At 50.7% G+C, this 23,273-nt stretch overlaps 1 protein-coding gene across 1 annotated transcript in view; it reads right to left on the reverse strand.

The window, feature by feature from the left end:
• The window catches only part of KIRREL1 (kirre like nephrin family adhesion molecule 1), a 105,714-nt gene that overhangs the window by 17,347 nt on the left and 65,094 nt on the right, over positions 1–23,273 (reverse strand). Inside the window, exons 2-4 of the mRNA XM_081840959.1 lie at positions 14,286–14,435; positions 8,345–8,494; positions 1,179–1,336 (exon numbers count right to left, since the gene is read on the reverse strand). Coding sequence (XP_081697085.1) covers positions 1,179–1,336; positions 8,345–8,494; positions 14,286–14,435 — 458 coding nt within the window. The remainder of the gene's footprint in view (positions 1–1,178; positions 1,337–8,344; positions 8,495–14,285; positions 14,436–23,273) is intronic.

The following is a 23,273-nucleotide window of genomic DNA, read 5'->3' on the forward strand; positions in this document are numbered from 1 at the left end:
CAGCCAGAGAGAGCTACTTCTCTCCCATTAATTCCTCTTTTTCCTCCACTCACAAAAGAAAGAAAAATGGGGTGGGGGGCGAGAAAAGCTTGCTTCTGAAGCTCCTTGGAAGGAGCTGGAACTCCTGGGTCCTTTCCTTCCTTCCTCCGATCCAAGAGCACAGCGCCAAGCCAGAATCAGGCCCCCTCCTGACGTGGGTGGGGAGCCGGGTTCCCTTTGGTGAACCAGAAGGTGCAGAGTCCCATCTTCTGCTCCAGGTTTGGATAGAGGAGACAGCGGGGTTGAGAAGGCAGCCAGAACTCCCTGCTCAAATGCAGCATGTGGCACTTTTCAATTAAGTGAAAAGGCGAAGAAAAAGAGACAAGTTTGCAAAACTCTGCCTGGCTTGGAGAAAGCAGACGGAGAAATGTTTTTCTCCCTCTGCCATAATGCTAGAACTCTTGGGCATCCAATGAAATTGGCCGTTGGGAGATTCAGGGCAGGCGCAAGAAAGTCCACACAGCTCAGCGTTAAGCTGTGGAACTCCCTGCCACAGGAGGAGGCAGTGATGGCCACCAACCTGGATGGCTTTAAAAGAGGATTGGACAAATTCATGAAGGAGGAGAGGGCCCCTAGCCACCCCGGCTTTGCTCTGCCCTCTACTGTCAGAGGCAACAACGCTGGAACCGCAGAAGAGGACAGGGCTCTTGAACTCAAATCCTGCTTGTGGATTTCCCATGGGGAACATCTGCTTGGCCAGCGTGAGAAGATGATGCTGGGCTAGATGGGTTATGCGCCTGATCCAGCAGGTTCTACTCATGTGCAAACTGAGGCAAGACTAAACGACGTCACAAAACTCTCCGCAAAGCCAGAAAACCTGCCCTGGGAGTTTAGGCTCCCCTGGAACTCCTGCAAGGATTTCCCACAGCTTTTTCAATTTTATCCATTCCCGGATCCAGCAAATACAGGAGGCTTCATAATATAACTTCAAAGACCCCCCTCTTCTGGATCCAAAACGACCCGCAAATCCACAGCAATGCAGCAACTGAATGCATGCAGAATGGTCTCCGCCTGCAATATCACATCATCTCCAGGGGTCTGGCATACATGCAAAAGTTGCTGTGCTGCAACTAAGGAGACGCCTCCTTTGTCACCCTGCCCCGCCAGCTGGATCCGGAGCAGGCCCCCCCTGCCCCTACCGTGGTCGTGGCCGCTTCCAACTGCTGCACCCCATCGCGGAACCAGACGATGGTGGCGGCTGGCTTGGCGTTGCGCGCCCGGCACGTGAGGTTGTGCGGGGTCCCAGCCCGCAGCAGGATCTCAGGGGCTCCATCGATCACGGGGTCCTCGGGAGGAACTGCGGAGGGAGAGGCAAAGAGGGTCAGCCATCCCTTTGAACACCGACATGCTGCCCCCGCCTTAGGATACACTTGGCTCCCCAGGCCAGGAAGCCATTAGAGGTCCTCCAGGTGTGGCTGAACCCCCAGAAGCCCCAGAAGCCAGCCTGGCCAATGGTCAGGGATGTCAGGAGTTGGGAGTCATAGGTGTTCCCTGTTGAGCTCCCCAGCCTCCGGAAGAAGCCCTGCTTAGCCCCCTCTGCTTTCTATGGGGTGAAAGATGTGGGGGTTGGACTAGATGACCCCCTGGGGTCCCTTCCAATGCTATAATTCTGCGATTCTTTGATTCTGTGATTCTACTCTTCTTCTGTTCAGTTCCACAGGGGGGATTTAAGAAGCAGCTGCCTCCGCTCCGCTCCTCTCTGATGAAATATATATATATATATATATATATATATATATATCTCCCTCTTTGTGATGAGCTCTTTCCGCAAGGCAGAGAGGAACTCTGCCTGCTACCTGCGGAGATTTTGGAAGGCTGGGCTCTCCCTCCTTGTTCTCTCCTGAGTGGTCTTGTTTTAAAATTGCTCTGCGCAAGCTAGCTGGGTGGAGAGCAGGAGCTCTTCAAAACATGCCACAACTTCGCAGAATTCCACCTCCCCTCAAATAATAAAAGAATCCAGGCTGCATAATTCTGAAATATTGATGCTGCTTCAGTGACAGGGAAACAGAGGGTCCCTCACGGTTTTCCTCTCTTTTTTGGGAAAGAAAAATCAAGACCGAGTTGACAGCCTGATTGTCACTCAGGAAGATAAAGAGACAGGGTCTCCCCCCCTTTTCTTTTTTTGATGGATTCATTTTCCTTAGATATAGACAGGGGTCCATTATTGATTTATGATCACTCTTTTAATTTAAAATAATAATAGGAGCAACAACCTGCTAAAAAAAGGCCTTGTTCAGAGGAAGAAATGAAGATGAAGGAGGGGAGAAAATGGGGCGTCTCGTTGGCGGTTGTTAATTATGAAGCAATGAGGGGGGTCAGCTGGAGAGGGAGGCAAGGGGCGTTTGATTAGGAAAGAGATTTGGGGAGGCTTCCCTCCCCCTCTTGGCTTGCAACTAATCACAAAGCAATTGCAGCCAAAATGTACAGGTGAAAAGGATCAAGGGGTCTGAGCAGAACACAAGCTCAACAGGAGCCAACAGTGTGATGCAGCAGCAAAAAAGGCGAATACTATTCTAGGCTGCAGGAAGAGAAGTCTAGTGCCCAGATCAAGGGAAGGAATGATACCACTCTATGCTGCCTCAGCCAGACCCCACCTGGAAGACAGTGGTACCTCAGTTTATGACCTTAATCCGTTCCGGAAGTCCGGTTGCAAACTGAAACCGGTTGTAAACTGAGGCGCACTTTCCCTAAGGAGGCTTCCCTTCCACTGTTCGGATTCCGGTCGTAGACCGAGGTGAAGTTCGCAAACCGGGACACTATTTCTGGGTTTGCAGAGTTCGCAAACCGAAAAATTCGTAAACTGGACTGGTCGTAAACCGAGGTACCACTGCACTGTGTCTAGTTCTGGGCACCACAATTTGAGAAGGAGATGGACAAGCTGGAAGATGGGCAGAGGACGGAGAATGAGATGACCAAGGGGCTGGAAGCCCAGCCCTGTGAGGAATGGCCGAGGGAGTTGGGGATGCTGAGCCTGGAAAAGAGGAGAACGAGAGGAGATATGAGAGCCGTCTTCAAATACCCGAAGGGCTGTCACAGGGAAGATGGAGAGAGTTTGTTTCCTGCTGCTCCGGACAGAAGGAGCAGGACCTTGACCAGTGGAATGACCAGTAAGGAGATGCTGAGCCAAGGGCCACTGGGCAGGAGGACCGACACCCTGGGAAGGCGGCAACTCTCCTTTGCTTGAGGCCAGGTATTATTTAGCACTGCCTGGGGTTGGTCTATATGACCCTTGGGTTCCCTTCCAGCTCCACGATTTCTGTTCTCGCTGACCTTCCCTTGACTGACTCAGGCCAGGCCACTGGGGTGGGGAGGGAGCCCTGCCTCGGCCATTGGTATTCCTACTGGCGCGTCTCCTCCATGCGGCTGACAGCCGGCCGTTTGGGGTCAGCAGCTGGGGCAGGCCGCTAGAGACACGCAGAGATCCATGCTCATGGCCACAAGTGGGGTTTGGGCAGGGAAGGACGCCATGGGTGCAAATGGGGTGGGGAGGGAGAGCCTGCCCCCCGTCCCCAAACAACCACAGCTCCCCAATATGGATTGGGGGCTGGCAAAAGCCCGTCTCCTTTCTCCTTCTGAATGTTCGGTCGGGATCTCTGCCCTCGAAATGTGAATCAGTCGGTTTCGATCTTGCTCTCCGGAAACAAGATTGCTGCAGTTTCTATGGGGCAGCCCCCTAGATATTTGGAAATGGCCACCAAAGCCCCTCTCCGTCTTTGACAGCGCTCCCTTCCTCCCGGTCCTGGATCCCCAAAGCTGCTCCTACTACGACTCCTCCCTCCCCCTCCCCCCGCCACCCGCAGGATCAGGCCGTTTCGTCCCATTGATCGCGCCTCTGCCCCCCCCCCCACATTCCCCGTCCGCTCTTAATGCCTTAATATATATTCATGGCCAGCATGAGTTACACTTGCCGTGGGGGGCTGTAAATTTGTGTTTTCCCCCACTTGCTTCATAAAAGCTGCAGAGGAATGTTAGACCCTGTGGAAAACTTCAGAGGGGGGGGGATCTGTGCTTCTTCTGCCTGCCTGCTCCCTTCTCCCCCCCCCCCAGCAACTGCATTAGAAAGCAAAAGCAAAAATGGAGAGGAAATCTTCGCTAGGAGGTTATTTCTGCACCTGCCCCACAAGTGAGATAGATTGCTACCAGAGCTGGGGTCAGTCTGACCCTAATCTGCCCCCCCCAAAAAAACCGGGAGAGTCAGGGGCATCTCGGTGGCTCCACTTTGTCTTCATGAGCTCCCAGAAGGAGGGACAGGTGTCCCTTGGGAGGTTTCCTCAGGAAATCATAGAATCGTAGAGTTGGAAGGGACCCCAGCGATCATCCAGCCCACCCCCTGCAATGCAGGAAGCACAGCTAAGTCGCCATTGTTATCTGTAGCACCAGAAGAAATGAGGTTTCCAGAAGAGGGCCGTAGCCTGGAGCAGCTTTGAGAAGAAGAAGAAAAAAAATATCCTTAAATAAGAGACACGGGGGAATGATTAATGGACTTCATTGTCTGTACACTAATGCACAAAGCATGGGAAATAAACAAGATGAGCTTGAGCTCTTGGTACAGCAAGCTAAATATGACATAACAGGCATCACTGAAACCTGGTGGGATAAATCTCACGACTGGAATGTAATAATGGAGGGATACAATCTATTTCAGAGAAACAGACCAAACAAGAAAGGAGGAGGAGTGGCGTTATATGTCAGGGATGTGTATACCTGTGAAGAGATCCAAGATTTAGAACCTCAAAGCCAAAGTGAGAGCATTTGGGTCAAAATTAAGGGAGAGAAGAATAACAGGGACCTCATTGTGGGAGTTTACTATAGATCCCCAAGCCAAACGGAGGACATAGATGATGCCTTCCTGGAACAGATGGCCAAGCATGCAAAAGGAAGGGAGATAGTAGTAATGGGGGACTTCAATTACCCGGATATTTGTTGGATGTCAAACTCAGCCAAGAGCATAAGGTCAAACAGATTCCTCACTGGCCTTGCAGACAACTTCATTGTCCAGAAAGTGGGAGAAGCAACAAGAGGAACAGCCATTTTAGATCTGGTCCTAGCCAATGTTGATGACCTGGTTAGTGGGGTAGAAGTGGAAGGATCATTAGGCGCGAGTGATCATGCTCTTCTGAAGTTTACTATACAGCGGAAAGGAGCAGCCAAGCATACTAGGACTCAATTTCTTGACTTTAAGAAAGCCGACTTCATAAAACTTAGGGAAGTGCTGGGTGAGATCCCATGGACAGTAATACTAAAAGGAAAGGGAGTTCATGATGGCTGGGAGTTTGTTAAGAGGGAGATAGTAAAAGCACAACTTCAGGCAATACCAATGAGACGGAAACATGGAAGGTGCCTAAAGAAGCCAGGGTGGCTATCTAAAGAACTGAGTTAAGATTAAAAAAGGATGTGTACAAAAAATGGAAAAGGGGGGAAACCACCAAAGAGGAATTCAAACAAATAGCCAGCACGTGTAGACACAAAGTCAGAAAAGCTAAAGCACAGAATCAACTCAGGCTTGCTAGAGAGGTTAAAAGCAACAGAAAAGGCTTTGATGGGTATGTTCGTAGCAAAAGGAAGAACAAAGAAACCGTGGGGTCACTCAGAGGAGAAGATGGTGAAATGCAAACAGGGGACGCAGAAAGGGCTGAACTCCTCAATGCCTTCTTTGCCTCAGTCTTCTCTGATAAAGAAAACAATGCCCGACCTGAAGAATTTGGAGCAAATGATTCAGCAGAGGAAACACAGCCCAGAATAACTAAGGAGATAGTACAAGAATACTTGGCTAGTTTAGATGTATTCAAGTCTCCAGGGCCAGATGAACTGCATCCAAGAGTATTAAAAGAACTGGCAGATGTGATCTCAGAACCACTGGCAGTCATCTTTGAGAATTCCTGGAGAACAGGCGAAGTCCCGGCAGACTGGAGGAGGGCAAATGTTGTCCCTGTTTTCAAAAAGGGGGAAAGAGAGGACCCAAATAATTACTGCCCAGTCAGTCTGACATCAATACCGGGGAAGATTCTGGAGCAGATCATTAAGCAAACAGTCTGTGAGCACCTAGAAAGGAATACTGTGATCACCAATAGTCAGCATGGATTTCTGAAAAATAAGTCATGTCAGACGAACCTGATCTCGTTTTTTGACAGAATTACAAGCCTGGTAGATGAAGGGAACGCAGTGGATGTAGCCTACCTTGATTTCAGCAAGGCATTTGACAAGGTGCCCCATGATATTCTTGTAAAGAAGCTGGTAAAATGCGGTCTTGACTATGCTACCACTCAGTGGATTTGTAACTGGCTGACTGACCGAACCCAAAGGGTGCTCATCAATGGTTCCTCTTCATCCTGGAGAAGAGTGACTAGTGGGGTGCCACAGGTTGGGCCCGGTCTTATTCAACATCTTTATCAACGACTTGGATGATGGACTCAAGGGCATCCTGATCAAATTTGCAGATGACACCAAACTGGGAGGGGTGGCTAACACCCCAGAGGACAGGATCACACTTCAAAACGACCTTGACAGATTAGAGAACTGGGCCAAAACAAACAAGATGAATTTTAACAGGGAGAAATGTAAAGTATTGCACTTGGGCAAAAAAAATATGAGAGGCACAAATACAAGATGGGTGACACCTGGCTTGAGAGCAGTACATGTGAAAAGGATCTAGGAGTCTTGGTTGACCACAAACTTGACATGAGCCAACAGTGTGACAAGGCAGCTAAAAAAGCCAATGCAATTCTGGGCTGCATCAATAGGAGTATAGCATCTAGATCAAGGGAAGTAATAGTGCCCCTGTATTCTGCTCTGGTCAGACCTCACCTGGAGTACTGTGTCCAGTTCTGGGCACCACAGTTCAAGAAGGACACTGACAAACTGGAACGTGTCCAGAGGAGGGCAACCAAAATGGTGAAAGGCCTGGAAACGATGCCTTATGAGGAACGGCTAAGGGAGCTGGGCATGTTTAGCCTGGAGAAGAGGAGGTTAAGGGGTGATATGATAGCCATGTTCAAATATATAAAAGGATGTCACATAGAGGAGGGAGAAAAGTTGTTTTCTGCTGCTCCAGAGAAGCGGACACGGAGCAGTGGTTCCAAACTACAAGAAAGAAGATTCCACCTAAACATTAGGAAGAACTTCCTGACAGTAAGAGCTGTTTGACAGTGGAATTTGCTGCCAAGGAGTGTGGTGGAGTCTCCTTCTTTGGAGGTCTTTAAGCAGAGGCTTGACAACCATATGTCAGGAGTGCTCTGATGGTGTTTCCTGCTTGGCAGGGGGTTGGACTCGATGGCCCTTGTGGTCTCTTCCAACTCTTAGGATTCTATGATTCTATGAAGAGGGGCCAAAGGAAAAGAAGGAACGCTCTTTCATATGTAGTGGAATTGTAAAATAAAAATAAAAAATATTGGGAAATGATTTATAATGAATTGAAAAGAATGTTTAAGATAACTTTTGTTAAAAGACCAGAAGCTTTATTATTAGGCATTTCAGGTCAAGATATGCCAAAAGAGAAGAAAAAACTGTTCACGTATGCAACAACAGTGGCTAGGATTTTATGAGACCAAAGATGGAAAAGTGATGAAATACCAACCAAAGAACAATGGCAAGAGAAACTGATGGACTATGGCAAAATGGCGAAGCCAACGGAAAGACTCGGAGACAAAGACAACGGAGATTTTAAAGAAGATTGGGAACCATTTATACTGTATCTACAGAATCAAAGTAAAGAAATGGACTCACTAGCAGGGTTTGAGTAAACGCTTACAATTAACAATATAAACATGGAAGCTATAAAAATGAGGTCAAAATGATGAGAATATAACAGCATTTAATTTAAGGATATAATATTGAAATATAGTATTGTAAGCAGGTCAAGTTCATATGTAAAAAACCAGAAGGGGAAGTTGAGGGAAGTCATGGCGGGGGGGGGAGTGGGGAATTCAATTTGTTATTATTTGCTATGATGTAATTGTGAACAAATAATAACAACGTTAAATTCTATATATAGAGAGAGAGAGAGAGGGAGAGAGAGAGAGAGAGAGAATAAGAGGGGCCATGATAGAGGGGTCCAAGATTGTCTGGTGTGAAAATGGACAGAGGTTCCCCCCTCCCTCTCTCATAATATTAGAACCCAACGGGGGTTCCAGCGAAGTGGGATGTTGGAAGAGTCAGGACAGAATCCAGGTTGTTGCAGGAACAGCTAGAGATGCTCGTGCAGCACAGTTTAGAACTTCTCTAAGAGGCGTCCCGAGTTCTAGTCTTCAGTACTTCCCCAAAGGGACGGGGGGGGGGACACAAGGAGAAATGCCAGAACAGCTCTTACTGAGGACTGTCAGCTTGGCGCGCCGGGAGCGAAGCGCGGCTTCTGTGGCCTGGCACTCGTAGAGGGCATCGTCCGAGAGCTCGGCATCCGTGATCTCCAGGTTGTATTGCCCAGAATCAGAGGCTCCAATGATCCTGTACCGGGGCCAGGCTGAGAATGATTTTTAAAACAAAGGAGATGCAATAGTCAGGCTATGGTGAACAAACAGCCACAAGGAATTTCTATTATTATTATTATTATTATTTATTATTATTATTATTAGCCTGCTTTTTCCCAGGACTGCAACACAAGGCGGCTTATGCAGAAATTCAGACAAGACAGATAAAACACAAAAAACTGAAAACATAGAAAAGATCACCACTAACAAATAATTAAGCTGCCGTCGAATTAAAAAGCACATCTACTAAAAGAGAAATGATAAACATAATAATAAAAACAGTGCAGTGTTATTTAAAAGCCCCTCCTTGAAAAGCAGCCAGTTCCCAAAGGCCTATCAAGGGAAAAGAGGCTTCTCCTGTTTATGGCATTTATCTAACACTTGATCATTTTGCGTTCCTGAGGGGTGCAGAGAAGGAAGGAACCAGACGGAGAATAAAAAAGTCAGGGACAGCCAGGCGCCGGCATTTCCGCCCTCTGGAGCACCCAAACAGTCTCCAAAGGCAGCCCCAGGGGGAGAGGACTGCAGTAGCCCAGCCAGAATGCCAGGCTTGCCCTTCTGGGCCCTGAGTCGGCCACCATTTCTCTAAGGGAGGCTGGCTGGTGTGTCCTGCCTGTCCTCTTTGTATGCAAAATGGGAACCTCAAATGCCTAGTTGAGGACAAAGAGCAAAGATCCCCTCCCCCCCCCGAGAGCAGAGTGAGCCTTTGAGGAGCTGAGCCGCTTCTTTCAGCTCCTTCCCCTCCCAACGCCAGGGATCCAGTTCCCTTTCCAGTGCCAGGGATCCACGGTGGGATCCTCCATGGAGCTGGCCAGCCTTGATGATCCCTTGGGAGCAAACCTGAGAGTGCAGCAAATAGACTAGGAGGAGTTCCTGGGTGCCTTTTGGGTTCTCTTTGGCCCTTCTGCCTGCTTAAAAGGTAAAGGGACCCCTGACTGTTAGGTCCAGTCGCGGATGACTCTGGGGTTGCGGTGCTCATCTCGCTTTACTGGCTGAGGGAGCCGGCGTACAGCTTCCGGATCATGTGGCCCGCATGACTAAGCCGCTTCTGGCGAACCAGAGCAGCGCATGGAAACGCTGTTTACCTTCCCGCCGGAGTGGTACCTATTTATCTACTTGCACTTTGATGCGCTTTCTAACTGCTAGGTTGGCAGGAGCAGAGACTGAGCAACGGGAGCTCACCCCGTCATGGGGATTCGAACCGCTGACCTTCTGATTGGCAAGCCCTAGGCTCTGTGGTTTAACCCACAGCACCACCCGCGTCCTTTCTGCCTGCTTCCCCCTCCCTTTATTCCCAATAAAGTTCCTTAATTTGACTGACAAATTTGTCTGCCAACCTCGGGGTTCCTGAATCCCACTTGGCCTTCAGGCTACTGGGAGCTGAAGATGGGAGTTGCAAGCGACCGGCACACTCCTCTGCCAGAGGCAGGCTGCCGTTACGCTCAAGTAAAACACCATTGCGCAGCGGAGTCCTGGGGCCCTGGATGGGGGCCTTTCCAGAGCAGCTGCTTGAGGGCGTCTCAGGCTCCCTCCCCTGTGGGGCTTAAGCAGAAACCGGGCGGAGAGGAAGACCTCCCGCCGACACCGCAGGGCTGTTGTGCTGCAGCTGAGCAGCGAAGGGAGAGGCGTTCTTCCTTAGTCACACAAGCCAGGATGAGAGAAACTCTGCGCATGTGCATCGCAGGAACAGCACTCCTGTGTCTGCATAGGCACCATTTTGCAGACGCTTCATGATGACCCTCTTCTCCCATCCCCCAATTTCGGGACTGGCCTGGGCTCACCCAGACTTCCTTTCATGACGTTCTTGGGAGTCACGGGTCCGGACAGTGGTTTATACAGATTTTTTGGTCCCACCTCTTTCTCCGGGGAAAACCTGTTGTTAAACACTGAATTGGAACAAAAGGCGATCTGCAGCAAACCCAATTGCTGTTTGCTTCGATTCAGCAAGCAGGTTCTCGGGGGGCAGCCACCCTCCCCACAGCTGCAGAATTTGGGACAGAGTGACAGATCTGTGTGGCGTGGGAACCGTGGCTTGTATTCCCAAGGAGCCCGTTTTCTGCCCTTAGGAAGGCTGCGGACGTGCGCTTGAAGCCCCCTGCGAAATCTGCACCCGTGCAACCTCTGTGAGTCCACCTCACCGCCCCCCTCCAGGAAGAGCAGGTGCCAAGAAAAAGAATGTCAACATATGCAAATGAGCTCGGAGCGCATAATTTCCTCGTTAAAAGTGGCAGAGTGCAGCTTTCTCCTGGTGTACCACCGAAATAACCTCGGCGTCAGGTTTTAATTATTTTCATTTATTTGTTTTACTCCCAGGACGCTGGTCTGTGGAGGCGGGCGATGGCTTGGTCAGGGTGGACGGGGAAAAGGTCAGGCGGACGTCTGCAAAGTAACCGTCCGAGGAGTTAATTAACAAAGGCCGGAAAAAACAGAAGGGCATCCCGCTCTGGCCGGTGGAGTCCCGGGGGGGGGGGCTGCCCCCTCCTGCCCCCTAGAAAGAGGATCAGCCAGAGCCCCAACTCCATCCCCACCAGCCACAAAAGGAGCCTGAATTCCCCTCTCCTGGCCATAATGAAGAACACAAGAAGATACCTTGGGATCCCCCTAGCTCAGCATTGTCTACACTGACTGGCAGCCACTCTCCAGTCCTTCTTCACACAGGGCAGGGTTGAACCATGGAACTCCCTGCCACTGGAGGGAGTTTACAAGAAGACTGGATAAATTCATGGGGGAGGAGAGGACTATCAAGGGCAATGAGCCAGGATGGCTTTGTTCTGCCTCCACGGCTGGAAGCAGCAAGAGAGTGTTGCTCTTTTGCTCAGATCCTGCTTGTGGGCTTCGTGTAATGGGCACCTGGTTGGCCACTGTGAGAACAGGAGGCTGGACTAGATGGGCTGCTGCCCTGATCTGGCAGAATCTTCTCATGTCTGTGGCAGACTCAGCTACAACAGTGCTCTGTGCGAGGCCAAAATTTGGTCCTTCCCCCCAGCCCTTGAGCTGCCTTGCCAACAGTGCCCAGCTTTGGGAAGGAGGTGCTGGGGCCCCAGCAGAGTCCTGGATCCCTGTGCTGCCTCCTTGCAGCTGGGGAAGTGCTAACTGGGCTTTGGGGCATAGCTGTCAACTTTTCCATTTTCTTGCGAGGAATCCTATTCGAAATAAAGGAATTTCCCTTAAAAAAGGGAAACATTGACAGCTATGCTTTGGGGAGGAGGCGGGAGGACTCCAGGACCCTGTTAGAGCCTCACTCCTTCTTCCCAAAGCCCAGTGCCTCTCGTACTGGGTGCCCCCTCAGCTCAGCACCCAGCTCCCCACTCACACAGCCATGAATCTGCCCTGCTGCCACCAGAAAGGGAAGACCGGCCTGTCTTGGAGTGGATGTCCTTGTTGCCCAGCCCTTTGCTCTGGACCCAAAGGGCTGATCTCCCTCCTCTGCCTTTTCCCTCCCCTCCTGTTTCCTCTTGTGCTGTGTCTTTTTATTTCGCAAGGCTCCCTGCCCCACTTTCCCTGCCAGATTGCCTTACGCCCCATGTGCCCCCTTGGCAGCTTCGATCTGCAGAACTGGCACTGTCCCTGCAAGAACTCAATATTTCAGCGTGGAAGCATCTGCACCCCAGAACCCCCTGCCTTTTGGCATTAGGCACGGTGCCCTTTTCGGCACCAGCTGAGAGCATTTTTGCTTAGGCAAGGCTATACCCGCTTGTGGGTGCGAGTTTTGATCTGCCGCTCTTTGAACTTTTTGAGCCTTCTTAAAATTGTTATTAATTCTTATCGATCATTTTCTGAAATGAAATAAAGTTGGGGGATCCATTTTGCAAGGCGATAACTGTCCCAAAATTAAAGCTAGAGCGTTAAAAAAGAAAAAGAAATCAAGAATGAAATTGGAAAGAAGGGAGTGGGATGCCCAGGCCCTCTCCCAGGAGGTGGCGCTGTTGGCACACTCAATGGGGCAGCCAGAGCAGAGAGAGGAGAGACCAAGGGAGGCTTCTTGAAATCATAAAATTCCTATGCGCAGAGGGAAGATGACAACCCTCTGCCCCAGGACTGAGAGGAGAGGAGCCACAGGGCAAGGTGGACACCTGCTCAGCATGCAGAAGGTCCCAGGCTCCACCACTTGGCCTCTCAATCTAGGGCTGGCCATGCTGCCTGCCTGACAATATTGAGCTGGCTGGCTCAAGTGCCCGATTCTGCCAAGGCAGCTCCCTCTGCCCTTGCTTCAGAACAATGAGGTCTTGAGAGGTCTGCATTGGCTCCCATTATGTTTCTGAGCGCAATTCAAAGTGCTGGTGTTGACCTTGAAAGCCCTAAACAGTCTCAAAGGCCCAGTAGACCTGAAGGAGCGTCTCCACCCCCATCGCTCAGCCCGGACACTGAGGTCCAGCTCCAAGGGCCTTCTGGCGGTTCCCTCCCTGCAAGAAGTGAGGTTACAGGGAACCAGGCAGAGGGCCTTCTCGGTGGTGGCACCCGCCCTGTGGAATGCCCTCCCACCAGATGCCAAGGGGATAAAGAACTATCTGACATTTCGAAGACATCTTAAGGTGGCCCTGTTTAGGGAGTTTTTAATGTCTGATGCTGTATTGTGTTTTTAATATTCAATTGGGAGCCACCCAGAGTGGCTGGGGAAACCCAGCCAGATGGGCGGGGTATAAATTATAAAAATAATAGACATGACAGAATGTCTGCTTTGTGTAATAAAGGTCCCATGGCAAGCAGGGAGAGGAGGTGCCAGTCCATGTAGCCCAGTGGTGTCCAAACTTTTTTCAAAGAGGGCCAGATTTGATGAAGTGAAGGGCCGTGAGGGCCGACCAAAGTTGTTAACCTTGTTGAACTTTTTAAAGGATTCTACCCCAAAGTTGTTGATCTTTTTTGGGATTGAAGTTGCTTTTAGGTTGAGGTTCTTGAGGTTTTTTAAGGATTTTACCCACAGGAACCAGATTAAACCAACTGCCCCCCAAAATGGACTTTGGACATGGTGTAGACAATGTCAAGCCAGATGGATCTCACTGGTCTGCCTGGGGCCCCGCACAGCTTCCAGAGTTCCACCTTGAGGCACATAAAGGGGGTGGGAGACGATACTTCTTTAAATCCTCTGTTCTTACAAGGCCCTCTATTGGTAATTTTTTGGCAGAGGGTAATAGAAACGATCAACACGACTGTATGGAAGAATCTAAAGTTTGCAGAGGAAAAATATCCTTTTGAATTATATACCCAAGAAATGCTAACAAAGGGACAGTGCAAATGGACTCTCTTAGTCCAGCAAAAAGACAGATATTGATGAATTGGAAAAATAAAAAAGAGTGCTTGAAAGGCGAAGATCATCGCTCTTCTAGCAAGTCAGGCCACGGGTCTCCCTAGCTCAGGATTGTCCGCACTGGCTGGCAGCCGCTCTCCCGGGTTTCAGGCAGGCGAGAGTCCCAGCCCTGCCTGGAGACGCTGCCAGTGGGGATTGAGCCTGCAGCCCTCTGCATGCCAGGCACATGCTCTCCCCACTGAGCTTCAGCCGTCCTCCATGTCACAGCCAGGCTGGAGGTGAAGAGACTGAAAGGGAAAGAGGGCGAGCGTTGCTTTGGGAAGCCAGCTGAAAGCACAACATTGCCAGCCCAGACCCACCAAAAAGGCAATTTCGCAGCCCCAGAGAAGAAAAATTCAGGATGCAAAGCAAAGCTCCTTCGCAGGACAAAAATAACAGTGCAGGCCACCTCCAGCGCCACCACACACATAACGCAAGGAAGGGGTTGGGCTAGATGGCCCTTAGGAGTCCCTTGCGACGGCCCAATTCTCTGGTTCTACCTTTGAGGCCTTGCCCCATCCCCAGGGCGAGGCCATCCTTCGTCCACTGCACGATCCCGGAATAGTTCAGCACCACGCAGGAGAGCACAATCCTCTGCCCGGCCACCACCGTCTGGTCCTCAGGCTCTTCGACAAAGCGGGTCTGCAGAACTGGAGAGAGAAAGAGAATTTGAGAAGAGACCCCAAATTATACCGTAGGAAGTCTTATCATTGCTGTTATTGTTCTATCAATATGCGTCTGACTGCTTTAATTAAAGCATAATTATTATTAATCCAGTGGTGGCGTAATGGTTAGAGAGTTGGACTAGGACCTGGGGGAGAGCAGGGTTCTAAATCCCCCCTTGGGCAGCGAAGTTCACTGGGTGTGACCCTGGGCCAGTCACTGCCTCTCAGCCCAGCCCTACCTCACAGGGTTGTTGTAGTAGGGATGAAAAGAGATGGGGAAGAACCACGTCTGCCACCTGGAGCTCCTGGGAGTAGAAAAGATGGGGCAGGAGGGCAACCGATAAATAAACGTAAGAAATAAGTTGAGAGCAGCTTTTCTGCCTTTGCTGGAGCAGCAGTAGGGGTACTTGAGCAACATCAAAGTGCACTGAAGTGCCTTGTGCGTGTTTTTCCCTCTAACAGCCACCAGGCGGCGCTATCTCTTAAGTGTGCTGTTAACAAAGTGGTGTAGGGGCATTGCGGCATTGCAAACAGGGAAGCACCAGGCAGCCCAACACTTTGGTTTTTTACTCCATCACACTTTGCTGTTCTGCTTCCACCACCAGAAGACGGAGGCGCTAATGGGGACCCGACACCAGCAGAAGTCAATACATGCACAGACGCTGCCCCCCTCACCTCCCTGGGCCTGACAGCACCCGCGTCGCCCGCTCTCCGTCGGCTTGTGGGTGCAAAGTGCAGCTCGCTCCCCCCCCCCGTCTCCCTCTCTCTCTGCCCGGGAGGAGAGAGAGAGATCAGGTCGATAGCGGTAGATTTTTCCCTTTCTTTTTATCTAGAGCAGCCGCGGCCGTCACATGGCACCCAAATGAACCGCCAGCCCCGGGGTTACAGGGAGATTGATCGGCAGCGGGGAGAAGGCCCCTCCCCAACGCCAGCCTCTCTGTGCGGGCTCCGGGGGGAGAGAACCGGCTGCATTGCCCACCGACTTCAAATGAAGTCACAAAAAGGAAAAAGAAATGGGAGTAGGCAGATTCTTGGAGAGAGGAGAGGAGCAGTTTTTCTCCCCAGCCCAGGCTGGCAGCCTGCACTCAGAGGTTGGGAGAGTTGTTTTGGAATCGATGCAATAAATTCAGCCCCAAAGCCACCATCCCTCCCAATGAAACTAGTGACCCTTGTTTGTTTTTAATCCCTCTTTCCCCACCCTGGTCTGGCCCAGCTGCGGAGGCTCTCCTCTGCAGATCACCTGCTTGGCATGCAGAAGGTCCCCAGATCAACCAGCCAAAAGCATCTCTAGGTCAGGCTGGGAATGCCCCCCCCCCCCCGTGCCTGAAATCCTGGGGAGCCACTGCTACCAGTCAGTGCAAGTAAGACTGATCTCATGGGAGCAATTCAGTAGATGGCAGCTTCTCACCCTGCTGTTTGGGAAGGTCTGTAGCTTAGTGGGAAGAAGAAGAAGAAGAAGAAGAGGAGGAGGAGGAGGAGGAGGAGGAGGAGGAAGTATACCCTGTCCATCTGGGCAGCTCAATCCCCAAGCAGAATCTCAAGGCAGGGCTGGGGAAAAGATCTTGTCTGCAATCACTGCCAGCATCTTGACCATGTTCCTCTTTAATTCCGCATAACAACTGAGTGGGGGACTTGAACCCTGGTCTCTCCCAGCGCCCAGCCTGACACTCTCGCCAGGACACCACACTGGCTCTCAAACAACAAATCCATCCAACCTGCATGCTCTAAGCCCAGAGGGCGTTTGCTTTTTTTAAGCAAGTCCTTGTATCAAAAATAATTTGCGGTGGGTTTTTAAAAACCCCAAACCACAACACACCAACATGTTGCCCAATTCATTGGAGATGCTTTTTGAGTTGATTAAGGTTTTTTTATATAAAAAATCAGTTAATCTAGTCAGCTAAACTCGATTACAGGCTACAGCACCAGTGAATGCGGACAAGTCTTCAGAGAGGGATAAAGGATCACAGGGTGACTGAGGGGGAAATGAGGACAGGCTGGGAGACCGTGAGAAGAACCTGCTGGATCCGGCCAAAGGGGGCCCATCTAGTCCAGCGTCCTCCTCTCGTGGAGGCCACCCACAAGCAGGATCTGAGCACAAGAGCAACTCTCCCCTCTTGCGTCTTCCAGCAACTGGCAATCAGAAGCATGGCCATCTCCTGCTGCGAAGGGCAGAGGGCAGCCTTGGTGGCTAAGATCCTGGCTGCTGGATCCGGCCAAAGGGGGCCCATCTAGGCCAACATCCTGTTCTCACAGTGGTCAAGCATTGCCTGTGGGAAACCAGAAAGCAGGGTCCCTCCCTCCCTCTCTGGCCTGGTGTTATGTAAAGCGGGAATGAGGAGGAGGAGGAGCAGACAAAGATTCCCCTGTCATGCAAATGTCCTTGGTGATAAAACAGCCCAGGAACTTTCCTTCTGCTTTGCCTCTCAAGCTCCTCAAGGCCCAGGGAGGGCGAAGGGGGTGGGGTGTTGTCCTCTGAGTTGAAAGCAGAGAGCAAAAATTAAAAAAAGAAAGTGGGCAGTGCGGTGCAGTGGTTAGTGTCAGGCTAGGACCAGGGCTCAAGACCCCCCCCCCTCAGTTTGCTAAGTTAAAAAATGGCCAGCTGTCACAAACCTGGCAGCAAGACCAGCCAGGGATGCCGTTTCAAGGGCTAGAACGGCAAGGTTTCCCAGCGAGGAACAGGCGAGTGAGAGGCGAAGCTGATAAAATTCTATGTGGCCTGGAGGAAGCAGGTGGAGGAAAGTTCTCTTCCCCTCTCATAACGCTCAAACTGGTGGGCATCCAAGGAAGATGATTCCGGAAAGACACAAGAAAGTCCTTCTTCACGCAGCACATAAACTATGGACGTTGGCTCTGTGGGTTAGAGCTGGTGCTGATAACACCAGGGGGGTTGCAGGTTTGTGTGGGACGGCTGCATATTCCTGCGTTGCAGGGGTTGGACTAGATGATCCTTAGGGTCCCTTCCAGCTCTAGGGTTCTGTGAAGTCTCTTCTGCAGGAGGCAGCGACGGCCACCAACCTGGAGGGCTTTAAGAGGAGGAGGAGGAGGAGGAGAGGGTTGCCGCTGGCTCCAAGCCAGGATGGCTCTGCTCTGGCTCCACAGTCTGAGGCAGCCATGCTTCTGGACAGCAGTTGCTGGAAATGGCCGGAGGGGAGAGTTGTTCTTGCACTCAGGTCCCCCTTGCAGCTTTCCCTTTCAGGCATCTGGCTGGCCACTGTGAGAACAGGAGGCCGGACTGGATGGGTCCACTTTGGCCTAATCCAGCAGGCTGTTCTTATGTTCATTCTGTGTTTCATATATATATATATATATATATATATATATATATATATATATATATATATAATATTTATTAAGTTTCCATTTTATACTATTAAAAGACATTCATATTTTCCATATTATTTGTTCAAATAAACAGTTGACCTTCCACCCATCCATCTCATGGTCACCTTAATTCTTTTTTTATACGATAGCATTTGCACTTCTTCCTCTTTACAGTGATGTTCCTTCATTTATCAAAACTTTTTAACCAATATGTAAAAAGGTATATATCATCATTGTCACAAGTCTCCTTCATTAAGTCCTGCCAGTGTTGTGAATCGCTTGCAATTGCCCTTCAAGTACAGTCATACCTCGGGTTGAAGTAGCCTTGGGTTGAGCATTTTCGGGTTGTGCTCTGCGGCGACCCAGAAGTAACGGAATGCGTTACTTCCGGGTTTCACCACTCGCGCATGCAGACACTCAAAATGACCTCACGCGCATATGCGGAAGCAGTGAATCGTGACTCACACATATGCAGACGCGGGTTGCGTTCACTTCAGGATGCGAACGGGGCTCCGGAACGGATCCCGTTTGCATCCAGAGGTACGACTGTATTCTATAAATTTACTCCAGTCTTTTTGGAATGTTTGATCATGCTGGTTTTGGAGTTCTCATGTTCATTCTGGGATGCATATTCCGGAGTTAGAACCGCTAACTTCTCCAACCACCGCCACCCACAGCCCGGTTGTCCTTGGAGGAATAATAATAATAATAATAATAATAATAATAATAATAATAATAATTTATTTATACCCTGCCCTCCCCGGCCAAGGCTGGGCTCAGGGCGGCTAACACCAAAGGAGCTCCCCCCTTCTTGCTCTGAGCTTTGCTGGGTTTTTGGAGTTCTGCAGCTGGGCGATCTCCACCCCACAGGGGGGAGGCTGGAGGGGGCACCTACCCAAAGACCTCTCCTTCCCCCCTTCCCACTGCTTCGCCTCCTTAATGTCATCCTAGTTTCCCACCAGCGACTCGCAGGTTGGGAGGAGTCTTCCAAACCATACGGGGAATTCAATAGGATTTCACACAAACTTTATGCAGTCCTTTGATCTTGTGTGTGAGTTTGTGCAAGTGTGTCTCCCCCAACTCTACTTGGACAGACCCTTCAGTGACATTGGGGGAAGGGGGGAGGCAGGCCTGCCAGGAACAGAAAGGAGAGAGAAAACAGAAAGAAAGAAAGACGTGAAGGAGCTCAGAGGGAGGAAGGTGACAGGAGCAGGGGAGATCAAAGTGATGCCAGGCGCTCAAGAGAGCAGGTGGGGAGGCTGCAAGGAGGGGGAAAGATCAGAGCAGAGAGGGAGGAAGAGTGAGGAGAGGAGATCACAGGAGCAGCAGATCCTTGGCTAGGAAGCAGCAAACTGTCTACTCAGAGTAGACCAAGTGAAATGAATGGACCTTTAACGGGGCTTCTTAGAAGTGAATGTGTCACCACTGTTTTGGCCATTCTCAGACTGGGCCAGTCCCAATGGCCTTCTGTCACACTCTGAATACATGATACCAGTCGCTGGACCCAACAGGAAGCGAGAGGGCTCTGGTGCCCGGATCCTGATTGCGAGTTTTCCGGGCCAGAATGCCACCTTGCCCTGTCCTGCCACCTGCAGCACCATGCCTGCTTCTCCACCTGCCCTTCTGCCTCCACTGAAGTGGCACCAGTACCAATTTCAGGCCAGATCTTGCAGGATTTTGGGCATGATCCTGGCCAATCAGGGCTGTCTTTCCCCGGGGGTGCAATGGGGGGCGGGGTACCTGGGCACCGAATTCTGGGGGGCACCGGGCACCTGCTGCTGCAGCCACCTAAGGTTTTAACTATCTACCTGTTATGAAATAATAAATAATTTTGATCAAGCTAGAAAAACAAAATACATATATACCTAGGTATTACCGAACGTATACCTACTGTTTCACTAAAGGACTTCCGACTTTGTTTGCTCATTTACCAAAGATGCACTGTGCCAGCGGCGGTGCTTGGCATTCACAGCGGCACCATGCACGCGAAATTAACTCTTATATCATCATAAAAGCTACCAGTTTGGGGGCTAAACTAAATTTGGGGGCGCTGGGCAGATCTTTGCATCCTGGTGGCGCATATGCTAAGGACAGTGCTGTGGCCAATACTGGGTGCTTCTCATGTGCCAGTGGCGGAAGTGGCAGAGCAGGCAGGGTGCCCACGCGTCTGCCACTTTGGAGCCACTGGTCAGCCACTGCGCAAAGAGGGTGCTGGACCAGATGGGCCGCCTTTGCCCAGGCTCTTGTTCTGTCCTTATGGAACCTCCAGGTGCAGAGGCTGTCTATCTGGATTCCTAAGATCTTCATGGTATTTGGCCCCTGTGAGAAGAAGAGGCCGGACTGGATGAGCTGCCATTGTCCTGATGCCAGGCTCTTCTTAGGTTTGGATGTGGACAGGGAAAACGGGGTTCTTTCCAGTCCCCCATTTTTGAGTCTTCAATTCCATTCAGGCTCCTTTCAAGAAATGTTGCAGAATGTGTGTGTGTGTGTACAGTACGCAAGTGTGTATTGAGAGGGAGAGGAGCCATTGTTGGTTTGCCGTAATTACACCTCGTACCGATGACATTTCAAGCAGATTAAAATGATAAACCGCACTGTAATCATAGCTAAAGAGCAGGCAGAAATAAGGTTTGCGAGGAGAGGGAGGCAGAGAGAATAGCCATTTATTCCTCCCTTCCCTCTCCAGGCCTTAATAATGCATACGCATCCAACGAAAAAATTGTCAGATGAAAAGATGTGCGGGCTTCTTCATCTGCTCAGCTCAGGGAGAGTAAGAGGCACCAGGAACCCTGTTCAAAAGGTGCTTGCCAGAGGGCATTCCTCCCCCTCGCACGTCTCCTGCCGCCTAAAAACCTCCAAACGTATAAAATAAAACAAGAATATCAAAAAGGCACATTTCCTTCCAGCGTGGAAAGCGCACGTTCAACTGCTCCAACGCTGTTAATTCTCCAGAATTTCCAAACTCTGCAGAACAACGCTATCAGCCTTTCCAAGCTGGTACCCGGAACAGCAGGGCGGCAATCAAGATTCAACCCATTGGAAGAGGCAGGCGGGGAGCAGCCGCCATTTTTAATGGGGCGAAAACGCAGGGCCTTCGGCAGGCGGAAATGAACAGGTGAAGCATGTCCCCAGAATGGGAGCGCAATGAGGAGGAAAACTCCTGTTAATATCTGGCGGTGAAAGATATGGAGCGTGTTTGTGTGTGTATTAGGTACATTGCCATCGCTCTCTCGCTCTCGCTCTCTGAGCGCGCACACCTCCTGCCTGCCAGCCGAAGGAACATGCGGGAAGAAAATGAGCATGAGAAGGACCTCACGGACCCAGCAGATGTGGCTGGACTCCCCACTCCAGCCGGGGGGGGAGGCGGGTGCTGCAAGCCCTGAAGCCTGAAAGGCCCAAGGCTCACCACTCCCTGATTCCAGGAGAAACGCTGGTCTCTAGGCATCAAAGGCTGCTCACCAGCGAGGTTTTAAAAGCAGAAATGGGGAACGGCGCCAGATAGCTGGATCACAACTCCCAGCAGCCCCAGGTGTGATGATGGGAGATGGAGTCCAACAACTTCTGGTTCCCCCTTGCAAACATCAGAAAAGCCCCATTGGGTCAGAAATATGGGCATAGCCAGGATTTTTGTTGGGGGGCAGGACAGGCAGAACCTCAGTTAGCCATGTATTTTCATTGATATTTTTTTGGGGGGGGCAGGTGCCCCTCCCTGCCTACACCCATGGTCAGACACACAGAAGGCGGGTCCTTCAGCACTTACTCACAGAACTTATTTTCCACACCCTTCACCACCCTGAAATGCTCCACTCTGTGAAGGTCCTTTTAAAACTAGACACAGGAACAGAACGATTGTCATGATCTACCTTGCAGGGCTATTGTGAAAGGCAGGAGATTTATATATATATATATATATATATATATATATATAAAACCTGCACCGGACCCTGCAAAACTGCCAAGAGGGAGTGTGCGTGATGCATTCTGCATGGCAAGTGCCAGGCGTCCCCTCCCGTCGCCCGCCCTGCTTCTTGCACACACACACAGGTAAAAAAACACTCCTGGTATTCCAGCAAGCCACAAATCAGGCTCCCTCTGCAAACAGAACAGTTATATACATGATGAGTAACACACTGCAGAGGGGAGTTCATTTAGCCCTGTTGTCGCTTCTTCCCAGATAAGAGAAAACACCGCAGCCGTATCGATTATTGAGCCAAAGAAGAAAATAATGGCTAAGGCAGATCGCAAGAAATCATTTATGTACAAAGACTCCGATTCTCGCTCCAGAAACTCAGAGCTTAGAGACTCACATGGAAGCGGGGAGAGAAGAGAGTCCCAGGCAGCTGGGGAGTCAGCAACTGGGCAGCCCCTGGGCCAAAATGTGCCCTAAGTCATGCAGTCAGCTGACCTACCAACTGTGGGGGAAGAACACTCTCATCTAAGATCTCCCGACATTTCAGATTGGGAAGGGCCGGAAGTGTGAGAGTGCACCTGCTTTGCATCTAGAAGGTTTCAGTGGTGTCTTCAGGCAGAGCTGGGGATAGGATCCTGTCTGCAGTGTCAGAATACCCCTGCCGATCCCCAGTGCCCAAGGGTGTGTATAAGGCTTCTTGCCACGTTTCTGTCTAAATGAGTGCTCTTCTCAGAACCATGAGGACTAGAACCTGACTTGAGAAAGGTCGTGGCCAATGCGGGGCTTTCTAGATGTGGCTGGCCTGCAGCAGCTGTCTCTGCAAAGCTTTCGTCTTACGCCAAAAGTCCAACTCTTACCCTGGCCTTTATATGGGCTCACCCTGCTCTTCTGCTTGAAAACGTACTTTAAGACCAGGTCAGGGGGGAAAAATCAAATGGAATAAGTGAAGTTAACTGTATTACTGTATTTTAATATTTGGTTGGAAGCCGCCCAGAGTGGCTGGGGAAGCCCAGCCAGATGGGTGGGGTATAAATGATAAATTATTATTATTATTATTATTTATTAGAGGAAACTTGGTCTGCTCAACAGCGCCAGGACTAATGGGCTCGGCAACTCTACTTGGAAGGTCTTGCCCTTATGAGGCAGTCGGGGAGGCAGAAGGTCCTCTCCTTCCCACGGCTGCTGCCTCCATCACCTCCACCCTGGTCCTTCCTCCCAAGCAATCTGAGACTCCCTGCAGGGGCTGCCTTTGCTCCTCCCTCTTCATACCTCTTCTGGTCCTGGGAGACCAGCAGGGAGGGCAGCTAGTGACAGCAGACGCCCCAGCCTCTGCCTCTTGTGCCCCACACCATTCCTCTGCATCCAACCAGTCCACGGCGCTTCCCTTGCTGTAGATAAGCACACAGAGCCCCTGCTTGGCATGCAGAAAGTCCAATCCCGGACACCTCCAGGCAGGGCTAGGAAAACACTTCTTCCCAAAGCCCAGGAGAGCTGGTGCTGGTCGACAATACGGCCTAGGACCCTCGTACCTATGGGACCGCCTCTCCCGGTATGCCCCACGGAGAGCCTCAAGGACCATAAATAGCAACACC

The sequence above is a fragment of the Podarcis erhardii genome (genome assembly GCF_964252035.2).
Source record: "Podarcis erhardii genome assembly, chromosome: 15".
Lineage (NCBI taxonomy): Eukaryota > Metazoa > Chordata > Lepidosauria > Squamata > Lacertidae > Podarcis > Podarcis erhardii.